General features: G+C 36.0%; 1 protein-coding gene across 9 annotated transcripts in view; it reads right to left on the reverse strand.

Annotated features, from left to right (window-relative positions):
• Positions 1-4264: 4264 nt before the first annotated feature.
• Positions 4265-20622, reverse strand: part of LOC140771812 (uncharacterized) — a 34664-nt gene continuing 18306 nt past the window's right edge. The window contains exons 7-12 of one of the 9 annotated variants that reach the window (XM_073113524.1): positions 19567-19650; positions 18557-18594; positions 5707-5832; positions 5576-5632; positions 4845-4897; positions 4265-4740 (exon numbers count right to left, since the gene is read on the reverse strand). In XM_073113524.1, the coding sequence (XP_072969625.1) occupies positions 5762-5832; positions 18557-18594; positions 19567-19650 (193 nt within the window). In that variant the 3' untranslated portion in view covers positions 4265-4740; positions 4845-4897; positions 5576-5632; positions 5707-5761. Of the gene's footprint in view, positions 4898-5466; positions 5633-5706; positions 5833-18556; positions 18595-19566; positions 19651-20622 lie in introns of those variants that run through there. The other 8 variants (XM_073113523.1, XM_073113522.1, XM_073113526.1 and 5 more) reach the window with 8 other exon arrangements.

Genomic DNA, 20622 nt, shown 5'->3' on the forward strand with positions numbered 1-20622 from the left:
TATTAATTATAAGTTTGTAAACATTGTTTAACTGATATATTTTTTGCTCACACCTGCGATGGTAGCACTCAGTGAAAAGCTTTTTGTTGATCATACTATGCTAGGATTGATAGGTTATATTTTGAATAATAAATTGTTCTCTTAAGATACTAAGATTGTACTAAAGATTCTAAGAAAAAGGGAACAATTCTTTTATTTTTGGGATTGTTCATATGACTATGTATTCCAATTCTAACTTACAGACATTTCTAGGAAAACAATGAATTATGGCCAAAAGTATTTGTTATCTAACCAATGAAATAGTTTCAACTATTAATATGTTATGCTAAGCCAAATTTCATCTATTAAATAAATTTTGATATTTTAGGAAGTCCTCATATTTCTTTAATTAAATATTTGGCATATTTTTATATTATTTTTCATACAGATTATGGCTCCAAAATTAGTGTCTATCGCTTGTTATTGAAGTGGTTCAATTATGAGGGGGCTTAATGCTGTTGAATATGATGGTGAAATAAAAAGACTTGTTAAAATAGATAGGAGGTCAACATATGATGAGTTATTGGATAAAATATGGATACTTAATGGACTAAGTAAGAGCGAATAAAACTTGGAATTGCCTTGTAGGATATGCAACGTTGGTCGTGAGTTCAATACTATGTCAATTGTTGATGATGAAAGTGTGAATGCAATGCTTAATTTGCTTGAACAAAGTGGTAGTTTGGTAGAATTATTTATAAATTCTACACCAAATGATAGAATACATGATGGTTTAATGGAATTCACTATTTTGCTCACATAATCTAATGAACAAGTGATATCTAAACCATTAGTAAACTTGAATTTTCATGAACAATATTATGTAAATCTAAGTCAACCAAGTTTTAACAACGTCAGTTTAGTGATATCTGAAACACCAGCTAATCTAAATTATCATGAACAATATTATGTAGGTCTAAGTTAGTCAAGTTTTAATCACCAATACATCTCAATAGTAATGAAAATTAGTATAATGTAGGCCTAAGTCAACGAAGTAGTAAAACTGATATCGCAAATATAGTAAATATTATGTATGGTGTAGAAACAAATAATTATTGTGCTTCCACATCTGATAAGGATATTGATCAATAACTAGAGGCTAATCAAGATTATTTTGTGCCACATTTATTTGAACCTCCACCAAACTAGTGTAACACAGATTGGAAACCAAGTACAAGATATATTAGTTGCTTCCTAGAATATTAGTGGTAAGCCACGTATTGGTCTATTGTTTAAAAGAAAAGACGAGTTGCAGATGTATAATGTTAAATATTCTAGTCCTACCATTTTATATGTGAAATGTTAATAAGATGATATTTGTCAGTAGAGAGTATGAGCATATATTTGTAATAACTATGGGATGTGAAAAATAACAAAATGCATTGGTCTTCAATACTTGTCTCAACCTTTCACTAAATATGGATCATCATCAATCACAAACTTACAGATTCTGTGAGAAAGAATATAAGTTTAAAAATAATTAGTCTCTAACAAGATATTATCTATATTTATCGTTATCGGATTTCATATTGAAAGGCATGGAGAGGAAAACAAAAGGTTATGGCAAATCTATTTTGTGATTAGACAGAATCGTATAAGCTATTGCCTTTATATTTGATGGAAGTAAAATGCAAAAAATCCTAATACTGTGGTTTAGTGCAATGACGTCAAATTTGATTACCTAAATACGGAGATGTTTATGCGTATTTTTTGGTCCTTTGGAGCTTCAATTCATTGATTCAAATATTGTACGCCTGTAATAAGTATTGATGGCATATATCTATATGGTAAATATAAAAGTATCTTAATTATTGCTACAGGCACTGATGGAAATGATCAGACATTTTCTCTTGCACTTGCTATTATAGAGAGCAATAATGCATCGAGTTGGGGTTGGTTTGTTTGTGTCATCTTGTTATAAATCAAAGACAAGAAATTTGTTTGATTTCAGATCGGTATGCTGGGATATTAGCAGCCGTGAATGACTCTAGCAATGGTTGGAAGGAGCTAATGGCTTATTACCGCAATTTTTTACATCATATAGATAGCAATTTTAATAAACATTTTTATAATACTACTTTAAAGAATTTTGCTAATCAAACTACTATGGAAAATTAAGTGCAAAAGTTTGACTTTTGAATATCACGGATTGAACGGTTGCATCCAAATGCAAGAAATGGGTTGATGACATCCTGATTGAAAAGTAGGCTCTAGGTCACGATGGTGGACGCATCACGGACTCATAACTGCTAATTTGTCTGAAGTTGTTAATAGTGTATTGCTTAATGCTTGATTGTTGCCAATAACAACTTTGGTATAAGTAACATTTTATCACTTAGTCTACTACTTCTATGAGAGGCACAAATAAAGATATGATTATTTAAAAACCAACCAACAATTCACGCCTAACATCACTTCTATTATGAGTGCAAAACTTGAGATAGCAAACTTACACACTATGCATGGATTTCATCACCGTTGAGGTATTATTGGTGTACATCTGATAGTCACATGTGAAGGACTAGAGCTCCCCTGATATGCTTTGATATTTGATGTGGTGGAGTGGCATTTTTCTAATCGTGTTATGTGACAGTTTAGTCATATACAGCAGATCCTAGTAACATATAATACAAAAGATGCACTTCATAAAGTCGATAAGCGTTGAAAGAGCAGTTATCACTGAAGAACGCATCATGCAGCACACATTCGTATGTGGGAGCAACGGATAGATATAATAGTGAATGAGGCCCCACATGTTGGACTGATGGGATTTGCTAACCCCTATATGGAGTGATATAGAATGATCGCCCGGTGACATATTTCTCCTTTATGTTATTAACCCCCATGCGATTTCAGTCATTTGGTAGCATCATCGAGATTATGGTATGCATAGTTTTTTACAACTAAATTTATACTTTGATGGATATTCATATTAGAGGTATTAATGCACTACAAATGTGGAGTAGTGATAGGGGGCATCTTACGATGACAACGATATAAGAGAAATGTGTGATAGCATTAAATAAGATTGATAAGTCACGATGTTTTGCACATCTAGCTCATGAGGACTTTATAGCTCTAGCTCATGAGGATTCTGTAGCTCCAACTCATAAGAATGTTGCACCTCTTGAGAATGAGGTCCTCACATCTTAGCATCACATCATCTGCACGAGGGAGAGAACGTGGCAAACAAGGGCGGAGACAGAAACGTAGAGGAAAAGGATGACAGGAGTCTTCTAGTCCAGTACATGAGGGATTGTAGATCTCTCCCGAGATTGAGGTACCTTGGGAGATAAAGACTCCTGAGATAGAGGTCCCCACATCCGAGCTGACGCAAGAGCCATTTATACAAGGAGTTATTGTTTACAACAGAAAGAAATCATTACACCTTTGTTTTATGTACTAGGAGGATAGTCGATGATACTTATTTTAATTTTAATTTTATTCTATTATTATAAAAAAATTTCTAGTTATGATGTATTCTAATTTTATTTAACTTTTTCGCTAAATATTATTTTGGTTTTATAGCAAGTTCCATATATTGTTAAGTTCCCAATTTTTATTGGTAGGTCTGTTATTAGTTGACTCAGATTGTGAAGCTGTGTCAAGTTGACTCATTTTCTTTGAATCTAAATTTTATTTTACATGTTTCATTTCTAGTGTGACTCAATTTTTAGTACATTTGTTTCAGGTTAATGTTTCAGATTTTGTTGTAGGTTTCCGTGCACACATGTATCAAAAACACTTTCTGGGAAAACGATTATTAAGTCGCCTTCAGAGAAAGTGATTATTTAGTCGCTTTCCTCAAAAGCGATTTATGGCAGTATGACTGCATAATAAGATGATGGATAGTTTAAGTCTTCCCCAAAGTGATTTGTGAATCGCTTTCCCATAGAGCGATTTATGAATCGCTTTCATATAGAGCGATTTATTAATCGCTTTTGCTAATTACTTAGAAATGAGACTTAGATGATTAGAGGAACAATAGTCATTGTTTAGAAAAGCAATTTTTCTATAATACTAGTTTGAAAAATAGTTTAAACAGTGATTAGTCTAGTAAATATTTTATATTTTAGTAATATTTTGGTTAAAACTCTAAAATCTTTTAAGTATTTGACCACCTCGGCCTCGTCACAAATCTATTTACCTAAATGATCCACCTCTTAAAATTATTACCTAAAGGGGTAATATTGACTTATATTGTCAGATAAACTAGATAAAGATATTTGATTGAGATAGAGAATGAATATATATAAATTTTCTTGCCCTTCTTACGTATTCTTTATACTCTTTCGGCCTTTGGCCTGCATTAGATCAAGCCATGTCAAAAGCTTTACTGAAATAAAGTTTGATGATAAAGTCGGATAAAACTTAGACCTAGCCATCCGATTGATAAAGCTTGTGAATAGTGACGTAGTTGTCGACCTCGGATGAATGTCCAATTGAGAGTGAAGGATCAGATCGAGAAGAGGCAAAAGGCAGTTCACAAGAACTTTGGTGATGATCTCGAAGGAACAGTTAATGAGACTTCTCCAGTAAGTTGACTCCCCTCAAATTTGGGAACAAAAGTTGCCTTTGTCCCAGCCCGCATAGGATAATTTTGGATCACGGAAGCTATGGGACGCTCAGAATCGAGCACAGCCTTTATATATCTCAATTTCACTGAAAGGGGCTGGCTGTAAAGATGAAGCTCCATAGAACCTATCCTGTCCCAGTCAATGAGTAAATTGGGCAATCGAGACACAATTTCTTGAAATGGGCTTTGAAATGGCTAATAATAGACATTTGGCAAGTAATCTCCGCACCATTAACAAAGACCGACGAGATACAATTTCTCCTCCTGCTGCCATTAGCAAACCTGTGAAAAAACTTAGTGTTAATTTTTTTTATATTTTTTCCTTTTTTCAAGATCTTGTTTAAATTGTGACCCGAAGGGAAGTGTGTAGGGATAACTTAACTAATGAAAAATAGGGTATGAAGCGGAACTTTTCTTCTCATGGTATCCTAATTGAACTAATGTCACTAAAATTAAAATAACTCATATGAATGAGCCTTTTGAACTATCTAAGTCAACGTTGAGTCTTATTAGGCATTTGTCAAGTTGTCGCACTGTTAAAACATCTTTTTTCTTCACGAGGTTTGTTAAATCAAGAAAATGTTGGGAAATATAGCAGTTGATACAAATAATATATTGTGATTGTGAAAATTTAGCGATGTACACTTCTGTAATGAGACAATAACAAGATATCTTAACAAATGAGATCTCTTAAATAAGAAAAAGGTAGTATTAGATGAAAAGATAGAACAGAAACTCTGAATGATTTGCATTCTCCTATTAAAGATTTGTTTTGACCACATCTTTGTTTCCCTGTACATTCCCTAACGTAAATAAATATCTAAATCTTAATGAATCTGGATACCCTGCCGTCTATAACTTGTCCTCTTAATTTATCTGCAAGGTGTCTGATTTAACTTCTCTTCTAGAAGTACGAACGAATATATATGGGAGAATTTTAGTAGTTCCATTAGGTGCCACCTAAGGTATATAGAACACTCTTTCAAATGGCTGACAGCTCCTCAGCAGCTGCAATACCTAGTGGCAATGGGAAAGGAAATATTGGAAGAGAAGTCATAAACATGAATAAACTGTAACATTCGGAATATTACCAGCCTCAGTCGGTTACTGCCATAAACTTCCAGAAGGATGTAATTTCTACAATTGTCACATGTATCCCTTTGTGATTTCCTCTTGGAGTTCCTCAAAATTCCATGCATCATTAACCAGGAATTCACCTGTCAGAGGGCATGGCACATGAGGCAAATAAAGCTCGATAAAGTCTAACAAACATAGCATATATAAAGCTCAATACCAAGATTTAATTGAGCACATGCTAGAAGCAAGAATGTTATTGGTAAATTACATAGTTTTATCATAATGAAAATCAATAGCTAAGGAGATGATCCAGGACCATGTTTGGTTGTCTCAAAACTCGATGGGATGAATTGTGTGGATGAGACGAGGCAAGTAGGAGCTGATGCATGTAGAAATGATACACTGGTGTTGGGTTAGACTGAGTCATTGATGCTGAATGACGAACCCTAATATTTGATACGATGTGTTTGGAGAATTTAATCAGTAGGATCAGCTGTAATAGTGCATTAAATACTACAAAAAAATCTATATTGAACTATTAATGCATGATAATTAAACCATTGAGGGTATGTCTTCCCTCCATTTTCTTGCCTATTAACTTCCAAATCTCCACATCCTTTCCACAATCCATTTTCTACAAAATCATAGATTTAGATATACAAATTAACACTAGTACTACACTCTTAACCAAATGCCCCCTAAGAGAAATAGATACTTCCCAAGAACTGTTTGGACTCTTAAAAAGACATAAAAAAAGGAATACTTCTCTATATGAATCAGGTATATGGAACTACTACAATGGCAAGCATCAACATTTCTGCTATTGTAAGAATGAGATTTCCTGACCGCCTACGCCATGCAATGTCATCTCCAAGAGTATTAAAATGCTTCAAGAACACTGAGAAGTAGAATATTTGTGGTGCGGACACTACTTTCAGACATGTATAGTCACATAAACACAAGAGAGCAGCTCACCAAGTGATATTTTGGCTAAAAAGCAGGTCCTGAGGGAGACTTTGATATTGAGGGTATTTTAATCTTTTTCTGTTATGAGTATTTTAGTTTATTTGTCTTTTTAAAGGTAGGCCAATATAAAGCCTTGTTATCTTTTTATTTGAGATTAATGAATATTTTAAGACTTTGAGAATCATCTACTTCTTTTTCGTTGGTGGATTCCAACATCCTATTAGTAGATTTCACAAGTTTGTTCTTTTCTTCTACTTCACCTATGTCGTTCTGCATCAAATTTTAGTATCAACCAAAGATACTAGTATATGAACTATCCCCTCTTGAGTTCTGCCAGTCCACACTTATTCTTCGCACGATCACTTTTGTCACGAGTGCCAAATCATCACAATCTCCACCGCACGTCGAGTACAACAAGTTATGAATCACACGAGGAGATTGTTGTCGTCAAAGAATAAGAAGAACCCATCAACACTGTGAAACCACAAAAACTAGATGGTCGCCAAAAGTAAAATGTTTGTACATCATCCAATAGTCCAGCACTACAACAACAAAACAATCTTCTTATTTGCCATAAGTAGTTAAAAAAATTGAGAACAGAGGACATTTGTATTAAAATAAGAAAAAAAAGAAGATAACACAGGACATCTATTTGAAAGAAATTGAAATTTTGAATGTCGAACTTCTTATCTTTTCCCTCTATCTCAAAATTTTGAATTTCCAAATCTCCTAAATTCAAAGTGTGGAGTATTTTTTTTCTTAAATATCTCAACAATCTTTTTTTCTTCTTAATATTCTCATTAAATCCTACCTTACCAAAACTATCCAAGCTCATCCAAATTTTGAATTGCCCCCAAATCCACCAAAATTTACCTCCTATTCCAATAGCTTCCCCACATGTCTTGTCTAACCCAATCATTTCTCCACCCAACACACTCAACCTAACCCAAACCACCTAACTCATTAACCTACTAATCTTTAGTTTCCCTTTTCCCTCATGTTGTATAATAATAAAAAAAAAACTGACTCATGTGCACTGCACATGCAGCCTCTTCTCCTCTCGCCCATTGCGCAACGAGGACGTGCGAGAGTTTGGACGACACGTCGAAATCGCTGCTTCAATCCGAAACTCTTCCTATAATAATAAAAACCCTAACCTTAAATTACTTTTCTCCCCATGTGGAAACCACCTTTTTCCTCGTTCTCGTCTTCTTTCTTCCTTCCCTATCAGAGTTGTGTCATCAGAGCACCGCCGGAGCAATTGGAGATCACTACACGACTCACCGATTAGTCCTCTCACCCCACTAATTTTGCTATTCGCAACTTCACCGATGAAATATGCCATCCTACGACTTCGAGTCACCATTGGCCTCGTGCCAAGGGTGCCTTTAGTGGAAGCTCTCATGGCTCATAACACTGTGAAAGCAACCTCCATGGTCACCGGCCAAGGAGAGAGGAGATTCATCATCGGCGGCCACCCTCGGCGAACTTCCTCCACTCCATGAGGTCGCAAGGCCATGGCAGTGGCGACAAGCTTTCTGTTGCAGTCGTTGGATCTCTGACGACGGTGATCGCCGGTCCTCTCAAGGAAGAAGGCAAGGTCAGGTTCAGACTCAACCCAAGCCAACCCATTTTATTTTCAAGTTCGAGTTAAGGATTTCGGATCCAAAGGACTCGACCCGAATTAATAATTTATCCGCGGATATCAAATAAATAATTTGTGGGCTGGGTCCTAAAATTAATGCATGAGATTAGTGGGTTTGGGCCTTAAGCCCAAACCATTTTTCTTTTGGGTTTTGTGGCTGCGGGCTAATCATAGCCCAACCCGCAAGTTAATGGATTTTAAGCCTAAGACCACCCATTAGTTGGTTTGAGTGGATTGCAAGCCAGTTGCAGTCCAAGCCAAGTTCGTGGGCTAAATTTGGCCCTTTCAATAATTAAATTAGATTTTTATTTCAGAAATCATGTTAATTAGTTAAATTAAAATATGTTATTTATTTAATATTAAAGGTGATAAATATCCTTTGCATGAGGACTACGAATTTCAATTAATTCACCTAGACTCAGGTTTTTATTTGGTCACATATTTTTCTGCGTGCAAATTAAATATGATACTTTTACGTGCAAATTAAATATCATGTTTTGTGTGCATAATATGACTTAGTGAATTGTTATACTTCATGCAAATAGCAAATTTATTAGCCATGAATATTAGTGAAAAATATAATTGATATCTAGTATGACTTTTAAAAAAATCTCGACATAAATCGTCTGTGACTACATGGTGACTCAAGTCTACTTAAAAGACCAGAGGAGAAAGACTTTCTTATGTGACTAGCAAGGTTAGATTAAAAGACTTCCTATAAAACTCTAATCTCTCTCAACGGTTAGTGAAAAAGACAAAATAAATTTATCACATAGTAACACCTCTTAGTGACCCTTAAAGAAAGAAACATAATGCACTTATCACATAGTGACACTTCCTATTAACCCTATCTGAATCACCTATAAGGAAAAAGACCCAAACGTCATCTCAATGTGATTTTTAGTCAATATAAATCTATAGGGCATTAACCTAATTGAGACATGACATTATTAAAATTGAGAAAACTTAGTATATTGATACTAAGCATGTTAAGAGATATAACTTACATTATTGTTACTTGTGTTATTCTTATTACTATTGTTATAAGCATGCTTAGTGAAATTGTTATTTTATATCACTACACTTGAATCTATTTAAAGTTATGTCTATGGATTCAAGTATCGACCGATCTCGATCCGTATTACTAAAACGGATCGGCCGATACGACCAATTTAGTTCATCCCCGCTCTAAATTGTCCGAAACAGAAGACCGATACAACCGATACGTATTGTTCTTATAAGCACCCGATCCCAAGTAATAACAAAGTAACCCGCATACTGCTTGCAATTGATCCCTTGTGCCCTATCTGACACACCCAAAATAGTGGAACATCTTCTCAAGGGCAATCTAGTTCTAGTGTAGAGTAGGGTTAAAGCTCGTGACATCCTCTATCAACCTTGATTGTTGGATCTCCTCCAAATAGGGGTGAAAACAGGTCGGATTAACTTCGACCCGACCCGCTATCCAACCAGATTTGGATCGGATTCAGATAAAAAACTTATATTCGATTAGGATATGGATTCGGATATGGATAGAGTTTATGAAAAAAATTCAGATACGAGTCAAATATAATTTTAGGATTCGGATACGGATATCGGATATCTATTTACCCGTATTTTCTTTTGAATGAATTACCAGTTTTAGTTTGTTTATTTAAATAGTGAATATTGATATTATTACTAATGATGTGTTAATTTGTAGAGATTAATTTTTCTAATTTTATATGTATTTGACTTAAAAAATCTATTTTTTGTGAAACTCTTAATATTTTTGTGTTAATTATGTCTAAATAAAAAATTATAATTCGTTTAAAATTCAATCAATATCCGTTTAAGATTCGATCTTCTATCTGAAAATTATCCGTATTCGTTTAACTAGGAATATAGTTTTAAATTTTACTATCAGTCTAATATCCGTATTTGTAAGAATTGAAAAAAAAAAATTGAAAGAAGAGGGTGCACATGCGTTGCACGTGCAACCCCCTCCCCTCTCCCTCTTCGGCACGCGACGATGCGGCCTTAGAGATCTCGCCGAATCCAAATCTAATTTAGATTTGGATTTTTACCCTATAAATTAAACCCTAAGTCTTTCTCTCTCTCTCTTCTTTACCCGTCCTCCTTTACCTCTTCATCTTCTTCTTCTCCTTCGTTTTCTTCTTTCTTGCCATCGGAGTCACGACGTGGGTTCGGACCACCGGAGCATCGCCAAAGTAATAAGGGATCGTCACGCTCCTCCTCGGTAAGGCCTCTCCCATCCCTCGAGTTTAGTTTCAGTTTAATAAATTAAAATAGAAAAACCTAATTTGTGAGATTTTGGCTTCGTCGACGAATCACGTCGACTGACGGCTTTGGTCGCTACCGCTCCACCACTGGAAGCCTTCTGTCATTGGCCCTGTGCCGTGCACGTTCACCTTTAGAGCTCTCATGACTCCGGTTGCTGTCGGCCATTGAATCAATCATCTTCTGTGGTTTCTCCTCCACCTCGTGAGGACGGTGGCGTCGCGAGGGTGTCGGGGAGCTTAGAGCGCAGCCGACAAACCGTTGCCGATAGTGGCCACCAGCGTCTCTCTCTCCTCTTTTTCTTTCTCGCCTTCATTGATCCCCCTTCGAGTTGAAGAAGGCTAGATTCTTCCCTTAAGTGTGGACTCGGGTTGGGTTGGATCCAAATCCAAAGGACCTGACCCGGTTCCATTAACTTAATTGAATTGGGCCTTTGGCCCAATCCATTTAAGGGTATGGTTGGGTCGGCTACGAGCCAACTATAGCCCAACACAATCGATTGGACTTGTTTTGGCCCAAATTGATTTTTTTGAGTTAAATTATAGAAAATATTAATATTATTTAATTTAAAATTATTATTATTATTAATCATTAAATGTGGTGAATTTTAGCAAGTGAGCTAGAGATTAGAGATTTCAGTTATCTTACCTAGACTCAGGTGAGTAGGTTTACTTGTGATAACCAAAAAAAAAATGAGAGAAGAGTGCACCCCTCTCCTTCTCCGACACGTCGAATCCGAATCAAATTAGATTTGAATTTTTAATCTATAAATTAAACCCTAATTCTCTCTCTCTCCTTAACCCCCACTCCCAGCCTCATTGTTCCTTTTCTTCTTCTCCTTCATTTTCTCCTTTCTCACCGTTAGAGTCACGCCGTGGAATCAGCCTGTCGGAGTGCCGTCGGAGCCATCGGAGACCACGTGACTCCTTGGTAAACTCTCTCCCACCCCTCAGTTTTAATTTCAGTTTAATAGGGTAAAATAGAACTACCTAATTCGTGACATTTCGGCTTTGTCGGCGAGTCACGCCGACCGGTGGCTTTGGGTCGTTGCCGCTCCATCACTGGAAGCCTCTTGCTGTTGGCCTCGTGCCATGGGTGTTCACCTTTGGAGCCCTCGTGGCTGCGGCCACTGTCGGCCATAGAGTAGATTGCCATGTGCAGCTTCTCCACCTCGTGAGGACGGCGATGTCATGAGAATGTCGGGGAACTTGAGGTGGCCGCTAAACCATCGCCGGCGGTGACCACCGGCCTCTCTCTCTCTCTCTCTCGCCCTTTGGTTCCCCTTCGAATTGGAGAAGGTTAACTCGGGCCCTTTAAGTTTCGGATTCGAGTCGGGTTGGATCCAAATCCAAGGGACCCGACCCGGTTCCATTAACTTAATTGGATTGGGCCTTCCATTTAAGTATTTGGTTGAGTGGCCTGCGGGCCAACTATAGCCCAGCCCAACCGATTGGGCTTGTTTTAGCCCAAATTATTAATTTTTGAGTTAAATTATAAAAAAACTTAATATTATTTAATTTAAAAATATTATTGTTATTTATTATTAAAGATGATGATTTTTAGCACATGAGCTATAGATTTGAGATTCAGTTGTCTTGCCTAGACTCAGATGAGTGGGCTCACTCATATATTTATTTTTATTATAGTTCGTATCTTTGTCAGACCATGTAAATTGCTGTGCGCATTTAATCATTACACTCAATGTATTGTCATACCTTGAGCAAATTATAAATTTTGGTGAAAAGAAAAATAAAATAAAATAAAATTAGTATTTGTATGACTTGGAGAACAGTCCCGATATAGATCGCTTGCGGCTTTCCGTGGTAACTCAAGTCTATCTAGAAGTCTAAGAGAAAGTCTTATATCAGATCACTGCGGTGACTTTCTTAGGTTACTCTGGCGGGGTTAGGGAACAGTCTAAGAATGAATGAGAAATTTTTTAAGTGACTCTAACCTCTCAATGGTTAGTGAAAAAGACTAGGTGTGTTGATCACATAGTGACACCACCTGATGACCCTAACCGAATTAGCTATGAGGAAAAGTCCCGAGCGTTATCTCGAGGTGACTTTTAGTTGATGTGGATCCATAGGGTATAAACCCATTGAGACAAATAACAGTATAAACATTGGAAAAATGTTAATATGTTGAAACTATGCAAGGCTACAAGTTATGACTCTCTATTGTTATTATTGTCATTATTTAAGAGTATGCCTATTGCAAATTGTTATGTATATTATTGAACTTAAGTTTTATTTAACACTATAAAATTTTAGAATTTATTTGGTTTTCAAGTAGATTTGACTCATTGAGCTATAGGTGTTGGCTCACGAATGTCTTTTTTTTCTTTTTTTTTTATTATCTTAGGTAACTGTCAGCATAGCGACTGAGCGAGACACATCTGGACCCCGCCTCCACTTAGGACTTACCTATTTACTTTTCCGTTCTTTTGGATTTATGCTTTAGAATAATTGTTAATTTTATTTCGTTTAAAAACTCAAACAATAACATTATTTTATGTTCATTGCAATTAGTTTAAATTTAATGAAACAAATCTTCTTTGTTTATTTATTCTTGCCATTGTACACTTAAGAAGTGTTAGTAAGGCTTCGTATATTTCAAGCATATTGAGGTGGCCAGTCATGATTCCGATTTCGGGTCGTGACATTACTCACATATTTATTTTTATTATACTTTGTACCTTAATCAGACCATGTAAATTGTTGTGTAAATTTATTTCATTCTTACGTGCAAATTTAATTATTATATTTTTCTGTGTGCATTTAATCGTTATACTCAGTGCATTGCCATACCTTATGCAAATTATAAATTATAGCAAAAAATAAAATAAAACTAGTACTAGTATAACTTAGAGAACAGTCCCGGTATAGATCATTTGCGACTTTCCATAGTGACTAGTCTATCTGGAAGTCCTATACCAGATCACTGCGGTGACTTTCTTAAGTGACTCTGGTGGGGTTAGGGAACAGTCTCAAGATGAATAAGAAATTTCCTAAGGTGACTCTAACCTCTCTCAATAGTTAGTGGAAAAGATAGTGTGTTGATCACATAGTGACACCATCTGATGACCCTAACCGAATCAGCTATGAGAAAAAGTCTCGAATATCATCTCGAGGTGATTTCTAGTTGATGTGGATCCACAGAGTATAAACTCATTGAGACAAATGATATTATAAACATTAGAAAGATGTTAATATGTTGAAACTGGGCAAAACTACAAATTATAACTCTCTATTATTATCATTGTCATTATTCAGCCCCTCCCTTCTCCCTCTCCGGCACGCGACGGAGCCCAGATAAGGATGGATTTCATCTAATCCGAATCGGATTAGATTTGATTCTTTTCTAATCTATAAATTAAAACCATAATTTCTTCTCTCTCTCTGCTTAACCATCTCAGCCCTCTCCTCTCTCTTCTTCCTCCTTTCTTTCGCTTTCTTCCTCCTTTACCGACGGAGTCACGCCGTGAAATCGACCTGCCGAAGCGTCGTCGGAGTCATCGGAGACCACTACGTGACTCCTTCGTAAGCCTTCTCCCACCTCTCAAAGTTAATTAAAGAATAATAGGGTTTAGTGAAAATACCTAATTTGGGGGTTCTTCGGCTTCATCGGCAAGTCTGGCCGGCCGGCGGCTTCGGGTCGCAGCAGCTACGTCTGGAAGCATCTTGCCATTGGCCTCGTGCCGTGGACATTCACCGTTGGAGCCCTCATGGCTTCGGTCGCCATCAGTCATGGGATCGACCGCCGTTCGCGGGTTCTCCCCCACCTCGCGAGGACGGCGGCACCGTATGGGTGTTGGGAAGCTAAGGGTGCGGCCGGCGAACCGTCGCCGCGGTGGCTGCCGGTGTCTTCCTCTTTCTCTTTTCCTTTCTCTCTCTTTTCCTCTCTTTTTCTCTCTCTCTCTCTCTCTCTCTCTCTCCGGCTTGGAGAAGACAGACTCGAGCAACCTGAGTCTGATCTTCTCCCTTTTAGTGTTTGGATTCGGGTCGGGTTGGATCCGAATCCAAGGAACCCGACCTGGTTTCATTAGCTAATTGGATTGGGCCTTGGCCCAATCCATTTAGGTGATAGTTGGGTGGGCTACAGGCCAACTGCAGCCCAGCCCAACTGATTTGGGCTTATTTTAGCCCAAATTAATTATTTTTGGGTTAAATTATAGAAAGATTTTAATATTTGTTTTAATTAAAAATATCATTGTTATTTATTATTTAAAGTGGTGATTTTTAGTACGTGAGCTAGAGATTTGAGATTTCGGTTGTCTTGCCTAGACTCAGGTGAGTGGGTTCACTCACATGTTTATTTTATTATATTTTGTATCTTAGTCATACCATATAAATTTTCTGTATGCAAATTATTTATTTCACCCTTACGTGTAAAAATTAAATTGTTGTAATTTCTGTGTGCAAATCAATTTATTTCATCCATACGTGCGAAAATTTAATTGTTTTATTTTCTGTGTGCATTTAATTATTATATTCAGTGCATCACCATACTTCGTACAAATATTGAAATTTGTGAAAAGAAAAATGAGACTAGTATTGGTACGACTTAGAGAATAGTCCCGGTATAAATCGTTTGCGATTTTCCGTGGTAACTCAAGTCTATCTGGAAGTCCAGGGGAAAGTCTTAAATTAGATTACTGCGGTGACTTTCTTAGGTAACTCTGGCAGGGTTAGGGAACAGTCCTAGGATGAATGAGAATTTCTTAAGTGACTCTAACTTCTCTCAACGGTTAGAGAAAAAGATAGAATATGTTTATCACAGAGATGACTTCTAGTTGATGTGGATCCACAGGGTTTAGACCCATTGAGACACATGACAGTATAAATATCAAAAGATGTTAATATGTTGAAAACGTGCAAGATTACAAATTGTGACATCTCTCTATCATTATCATTGTTATTATTTAGAGAGCATGCATATTGCATATTGTTATGAATATTGTTGCTTTTAGTTTAATTTATTCAGCATTAATATGAATTAAAATTTATTTGGTTTTCGAGTGGATTCCACTCACTGAACTATAGTTGTTGGCTCATGGGTTCTATTATTTTTTTTTTGTATTTGTTTATTTATTTCAGGTAATAGTCAGCGGGGCGACTGAGCGAGGTGTACCCGGACTTCACCTCCACTTAGGATTCACCTATTTACCTTTCCGCTTTTTTGATTTTATGCTATAGATTAGAAGTTTTCTTCATTTAGTTTAGAGACTCAAAAACATTAACATTGTTTTATCTTTATTACAATTACTTATAAAATTTAATAAAGCACATTTTCATTTTATTTATTTATTTTGCCATTGTACACGTAGAGAGTATTAATAAGGCTTCATACATCTCAAGCATATTGAGATGCATGGCCGGTCATGATTCCTATTTTGGATCGTGACAATGCCTGTTAGAAAATTGTTATTTATATTGTTGAACTTGGGTTTAGTGAATTCTACTCATTGAGCTATAGTTGTTGGCTTATGGATTTCTTTTTCTCTATATTTTATTATCTCAGGTAATGATCAGCGTGGCGACTAAGCTAGATGCACCAGAACTCTACCTTCACTTAGGACCTACCTATTTATCTCCTTGCTCTTTTGATTTTATGTTTTAGATTAATTGTTAATTTTATTTCGCTTAGAGACAAACAATTAGTTTCCACTTAGGACCTACCTATTTATTGTTTTATGCTCATTGCAATTAGTTTAAATTTAATAAAATAGATCATCTTCGTTTATTTATTCTTGCCATTGTACACTTAGAAAGTATTAGTAAAACTTCGTATATCTCAAGCGTATTGAGATGCATAGCCGGTCATGATTCCGATTTCGGGTTATGACAGTATCCGTATCCGTATCCGAAGTAAAAATATAGATCCGGATGTGAGTTGAGCATTATCCGATCCGTATCCGATCCGTTTTCACCCTTACCTCCATAACTTCTCAGCTCATCAATAAGGAAGCTCTATGATATTGCTTTAATGTTATGTGGTACATTTGGAGAAGCCAGAATGAAGGCATCTTCAATGGGTTGCTTGCTGCGTTGGTTGAGGTGGTGAACCATGTGAATGGGTTCTCTTAGCTCCCTTAGCCCCAGCCTAATTCTCAGTTAACGCCACCCTTGCATTCTATGCATAGGCTATCTTTTAGTGATGTCAACATCAGTATTGGTGACTATGTGGGTTGGGTGGATGGCTCTTGGCTAGGAGGTTATGTGGATAGAGCAGGATTAATAATTGCTAAATATCCTTCTGACATTTGCCTTGGGAGAGGTGCGGTACGGTGTTAAAACAATGCCAAAATGCTTTGGTTGGTGAAGCTCAGGCGTTCTTGTTGATGATTAAAGAAGTGAAGTTAGCCAACGACAACCATTGATGGGACTTCAGTGATTGTAAAAAGCTAGTCATGGTTGTAAATGATTGTTGTGATGAAGTTGACTAGGTTATTTACGCATTGGTCCAAGAATGTAAGCATTAAATTTCTGTGCTACCCTCCTTAAGGGTTTGTTTCACAAACAGGTATAACAACACTATTGCTCACAACCTTATTTATTTTGCGGCAATATACCGCATCTGTAAAGATTGGATTAACCCTTGGTTCCAACTTGAATTTAAGTCTTCAGACAATCTTCAAAAGAAAATCACACTAATAATTCTAATGATAGAATATAGCATCTAATTCTATTCATTAAGGACAACAATGAACATCTATTCTAAATTAAGTTGGCTAAGCCAATTGGCTACTTGAAAAAAATTCTACATAGCATATTCTCATTAATTCCACAAATATTTTGGTTATTCTGAATTGCATGCTTTTTTTTAGATAAGCTATACCTCATTCCATTGTAATGATTGCTTTATTTCCTCTTCTGAGATCTGTATAGCTAATATCCAGTGGCACAACATCAAAGAAAAATACTACTTAACAATAGTCAAAAGACTACAGACCAAGGCAACACTAATAACTATTGATTTTCTAATTCCAAGAATCAGAATAGCCAGTATCCATATCTGATGCAGTCTAAAACTCAAAATGAAAACTTAACCTGATGGCTATGGCATTAATCATCTTTTCCCTGTATCGAAGTTATACTAATAATGCAATGAGATGACCTATGTATTCTTCTAACGCATGGTCAGCTTGCATAGTATGAAAAGCAGCACTAGATTTAGTGGTTGCAATTGGGTAGGAAGCTTGTTGAGTGGACTGGAGGAATGGCTCACTCAGAAGGAACACTAGACATATGCTTAACACATGCAAGTTGAACATTACTACTGGAAAGCTGGGAAGAAGGAAATAAGCCTTCTAGCTAAAGTTGTCTTGCTCTGCTTCAAAACTACAGGGCACATGCTACGGCTTTGACCTAGCAGCCTTCTTCTCTGGAATCAAATTAGTTGAGAACAAAGGGGTGAACAGGTGCATAACATTTGGGATTCTGATGAATAATTCAGGCCAAAACTTGAAGAAAACTCAAAAGGCACTATTTGATGAGCCTGTATAGTCGACAAGATAAATATATAAAGTAAAAAAATCATCATAATGATCACCTACTAAGATTTAATAACAAGTTGATACCCATATAGGGATTTTTTTTTTCCCGAGAAAGTATAAAGGGTTAACAGTAATGCACAAACACTACTAATTTACCACAATGGTTGTCAGTTGGTATCTCTTATACCTTTCAGGTGCATTAGTAGTTATCACTAAGTATTTCAAGGTCAATTTTGTTGCTTATGAGTATACAGCATATCCATTGTTTGTTCACGTGCATAAGCATACATCATATATCTAATGTTGACTCATATGATATTTTCTACTTTATGTAATTGGGGAAATACAGATGGAATAACTGCAGATATATGCAATATGAATTCCAATGCTTGTTATGCAAAAGTTGCATTAGTTATACAGAAAAAGAAATCATGATTAGTTAATATTATTAAAACTATGTAATATCACAGCTTACCAATCGAGTCTCTCTGCAAGGCAGTCAAATGAGCACAACTGCAAGCATACATAAATAACTAAAATTAGTCTAACATTTTTGGTGGCTTCTTACACTTTACTAGATGTCAGTAGATCAGATCAACATATCACTTACTAAAAGGAAAATATAAAGGACACATTGAATTTGTGATAAGAACCAACTAAACTGCATCACACTTGGTTGATACATATATGTGGAGAAGAAATGGCAGATAACTTTGTATATTCAAGAAACTTTACTGTAAGAAGAACAAGCTAAAACCGTACAGAATCACCAGTAAGAAATAGGGGAAAATCTAGATGCTAGAAACAATATGTACACAAACAAAAAGACATCAGATATATGAAGTAAATGAATGATAAAGGAAACCTTCTTTGTCCTAACAAAAGAGTAACAAGTATTAGCTACATGATTGAAGAAGCATAAAAATCTGTCATCCCAAAGGAGACCTTGTACTGCACTGTTAACTATATTGGCAACAGCAAACCACCAAATATTGGTGATGTAGTCATAAAGAGTGCTAAATCATCCATGGAAAGGCTCATCAGGCAGATTACAAGTACAGTTATATACTGCAGCAGTTGTCATATTGGCATATGCAACCAAGAATTTATTTTACCTATTTTAATCTAGGCCATGATATCTAATATTTCCAACTCATGTAAATTTTAGCACAGATTTAACAGAAGACATACTACAACCTCCCTTTCTTAGGCATCTGAGTTACTTGTCCAGTTTCAGCTAGATACTGCACCAGTAGAATAGTCTACTGTCATAGTTGTCATACATGCAACCAAAAAATATTTCCCTATTTTAATCTGGACCAAAAATATCTAATCTATCCGACTCACATAGAATTACCATTGATTTAACAGAAGAAACTTTACATACCTTCCCTTCTTCTCAGTTGACACTCGTTGTTTTGTAAAGGGATGTGCCAGTGGAAATTGAAGGATTAACTCAAAGTCTCACAAGTTAAGAATGCATACCTTCCAAGAGCTTTTCCAAAATCTGCACACAGAGAACGAATATATGTTCCTTTCGAGCAAGTGACTCGGAAAATTAAATTCTGTCTGCAAGATATTCAAATGACATAACAGTCAAGCAGAGGAAAACATGTTAACAACTTGTACACAAATAAAAACTTAAACCATTTCATCAGAATATTGCAATCATACCCCAAGTGAGCATTACCCTTCTATAAATTGCAAACCGTGAAGACTTTTTATGAGATACCATGGCTTCATATAAGTATTACTTTTCTTTATTAAGTCATGAATTCAGTGGTGCAAGGACATTAGAGAGAGTTGCAATTCTTCTAGGATAAAAATGCAAAGCTAACAGAATGTTCTACCAGCTATTCATCAATGAAGAAGCCAGAAAGACAGTTTTTTGACAAACATGGGAGAGATGTGCTAAATAACATAGTGAGATAATAAAAAACAAAGTACCTTTACAATTTACAATAGCATGCAGCTGAGCAATACAAAAGCATAAAAGAGCAGATGGTAGGGAAAAGAAAACTGTTACTCATCGAAAGAACTAACATAATTTCCAATATTTAAAAGGTACACATTAACAAAAAAAATGCAGTTTCATGAAACTTAATAAAATACAAAACAATAAGATGTTTTATGCTTTTTGCACTTGGCAAAGTGATAGTAAGAATGTTGCAGATGTTTCTCATATAACATGTTCTTTTTAGCCAAACTTAATTAGTTTTAAGCAAGTTACTATCTCATAATAGGTCACGTCTTTTTGCACTGTTGCATTCTCTTTCCCTAATTCTTCTCTCTGTTGACTGCCTTACCACAGAAGACGGAAGTTTTGCTCTCATATTCTCTTGCTACTGGGCTCTGGGCCACACATATTTACTGATTTCAACATTTGTAAATTCATAATATTTTCAGCTACTTAAACTACATAAACATTTAGATATTCTGGAGCTCAAGATATACAAGTTACTAATTTGAAGTTATGAAGTTATGAAGTTGTTCCAAAGGGTCAAACTGGAACTTACTCTAACAGTGAAACTAAAATAAATT

This window comes from Typha angustifolia, chromosome 12 (assembly GCF_048772165.1).
Source record: "Typha angustifolia cultivar Huaian chromosome 12, ASM4877216v1, whole genome shotgun sequence".
NCBI classification, from domain to species: Eukaryota; Viridiplantae; Streptophyta; class Magnoliopsida; order Poales; family Typhaceae; genus Typha; species Typha angustifolia.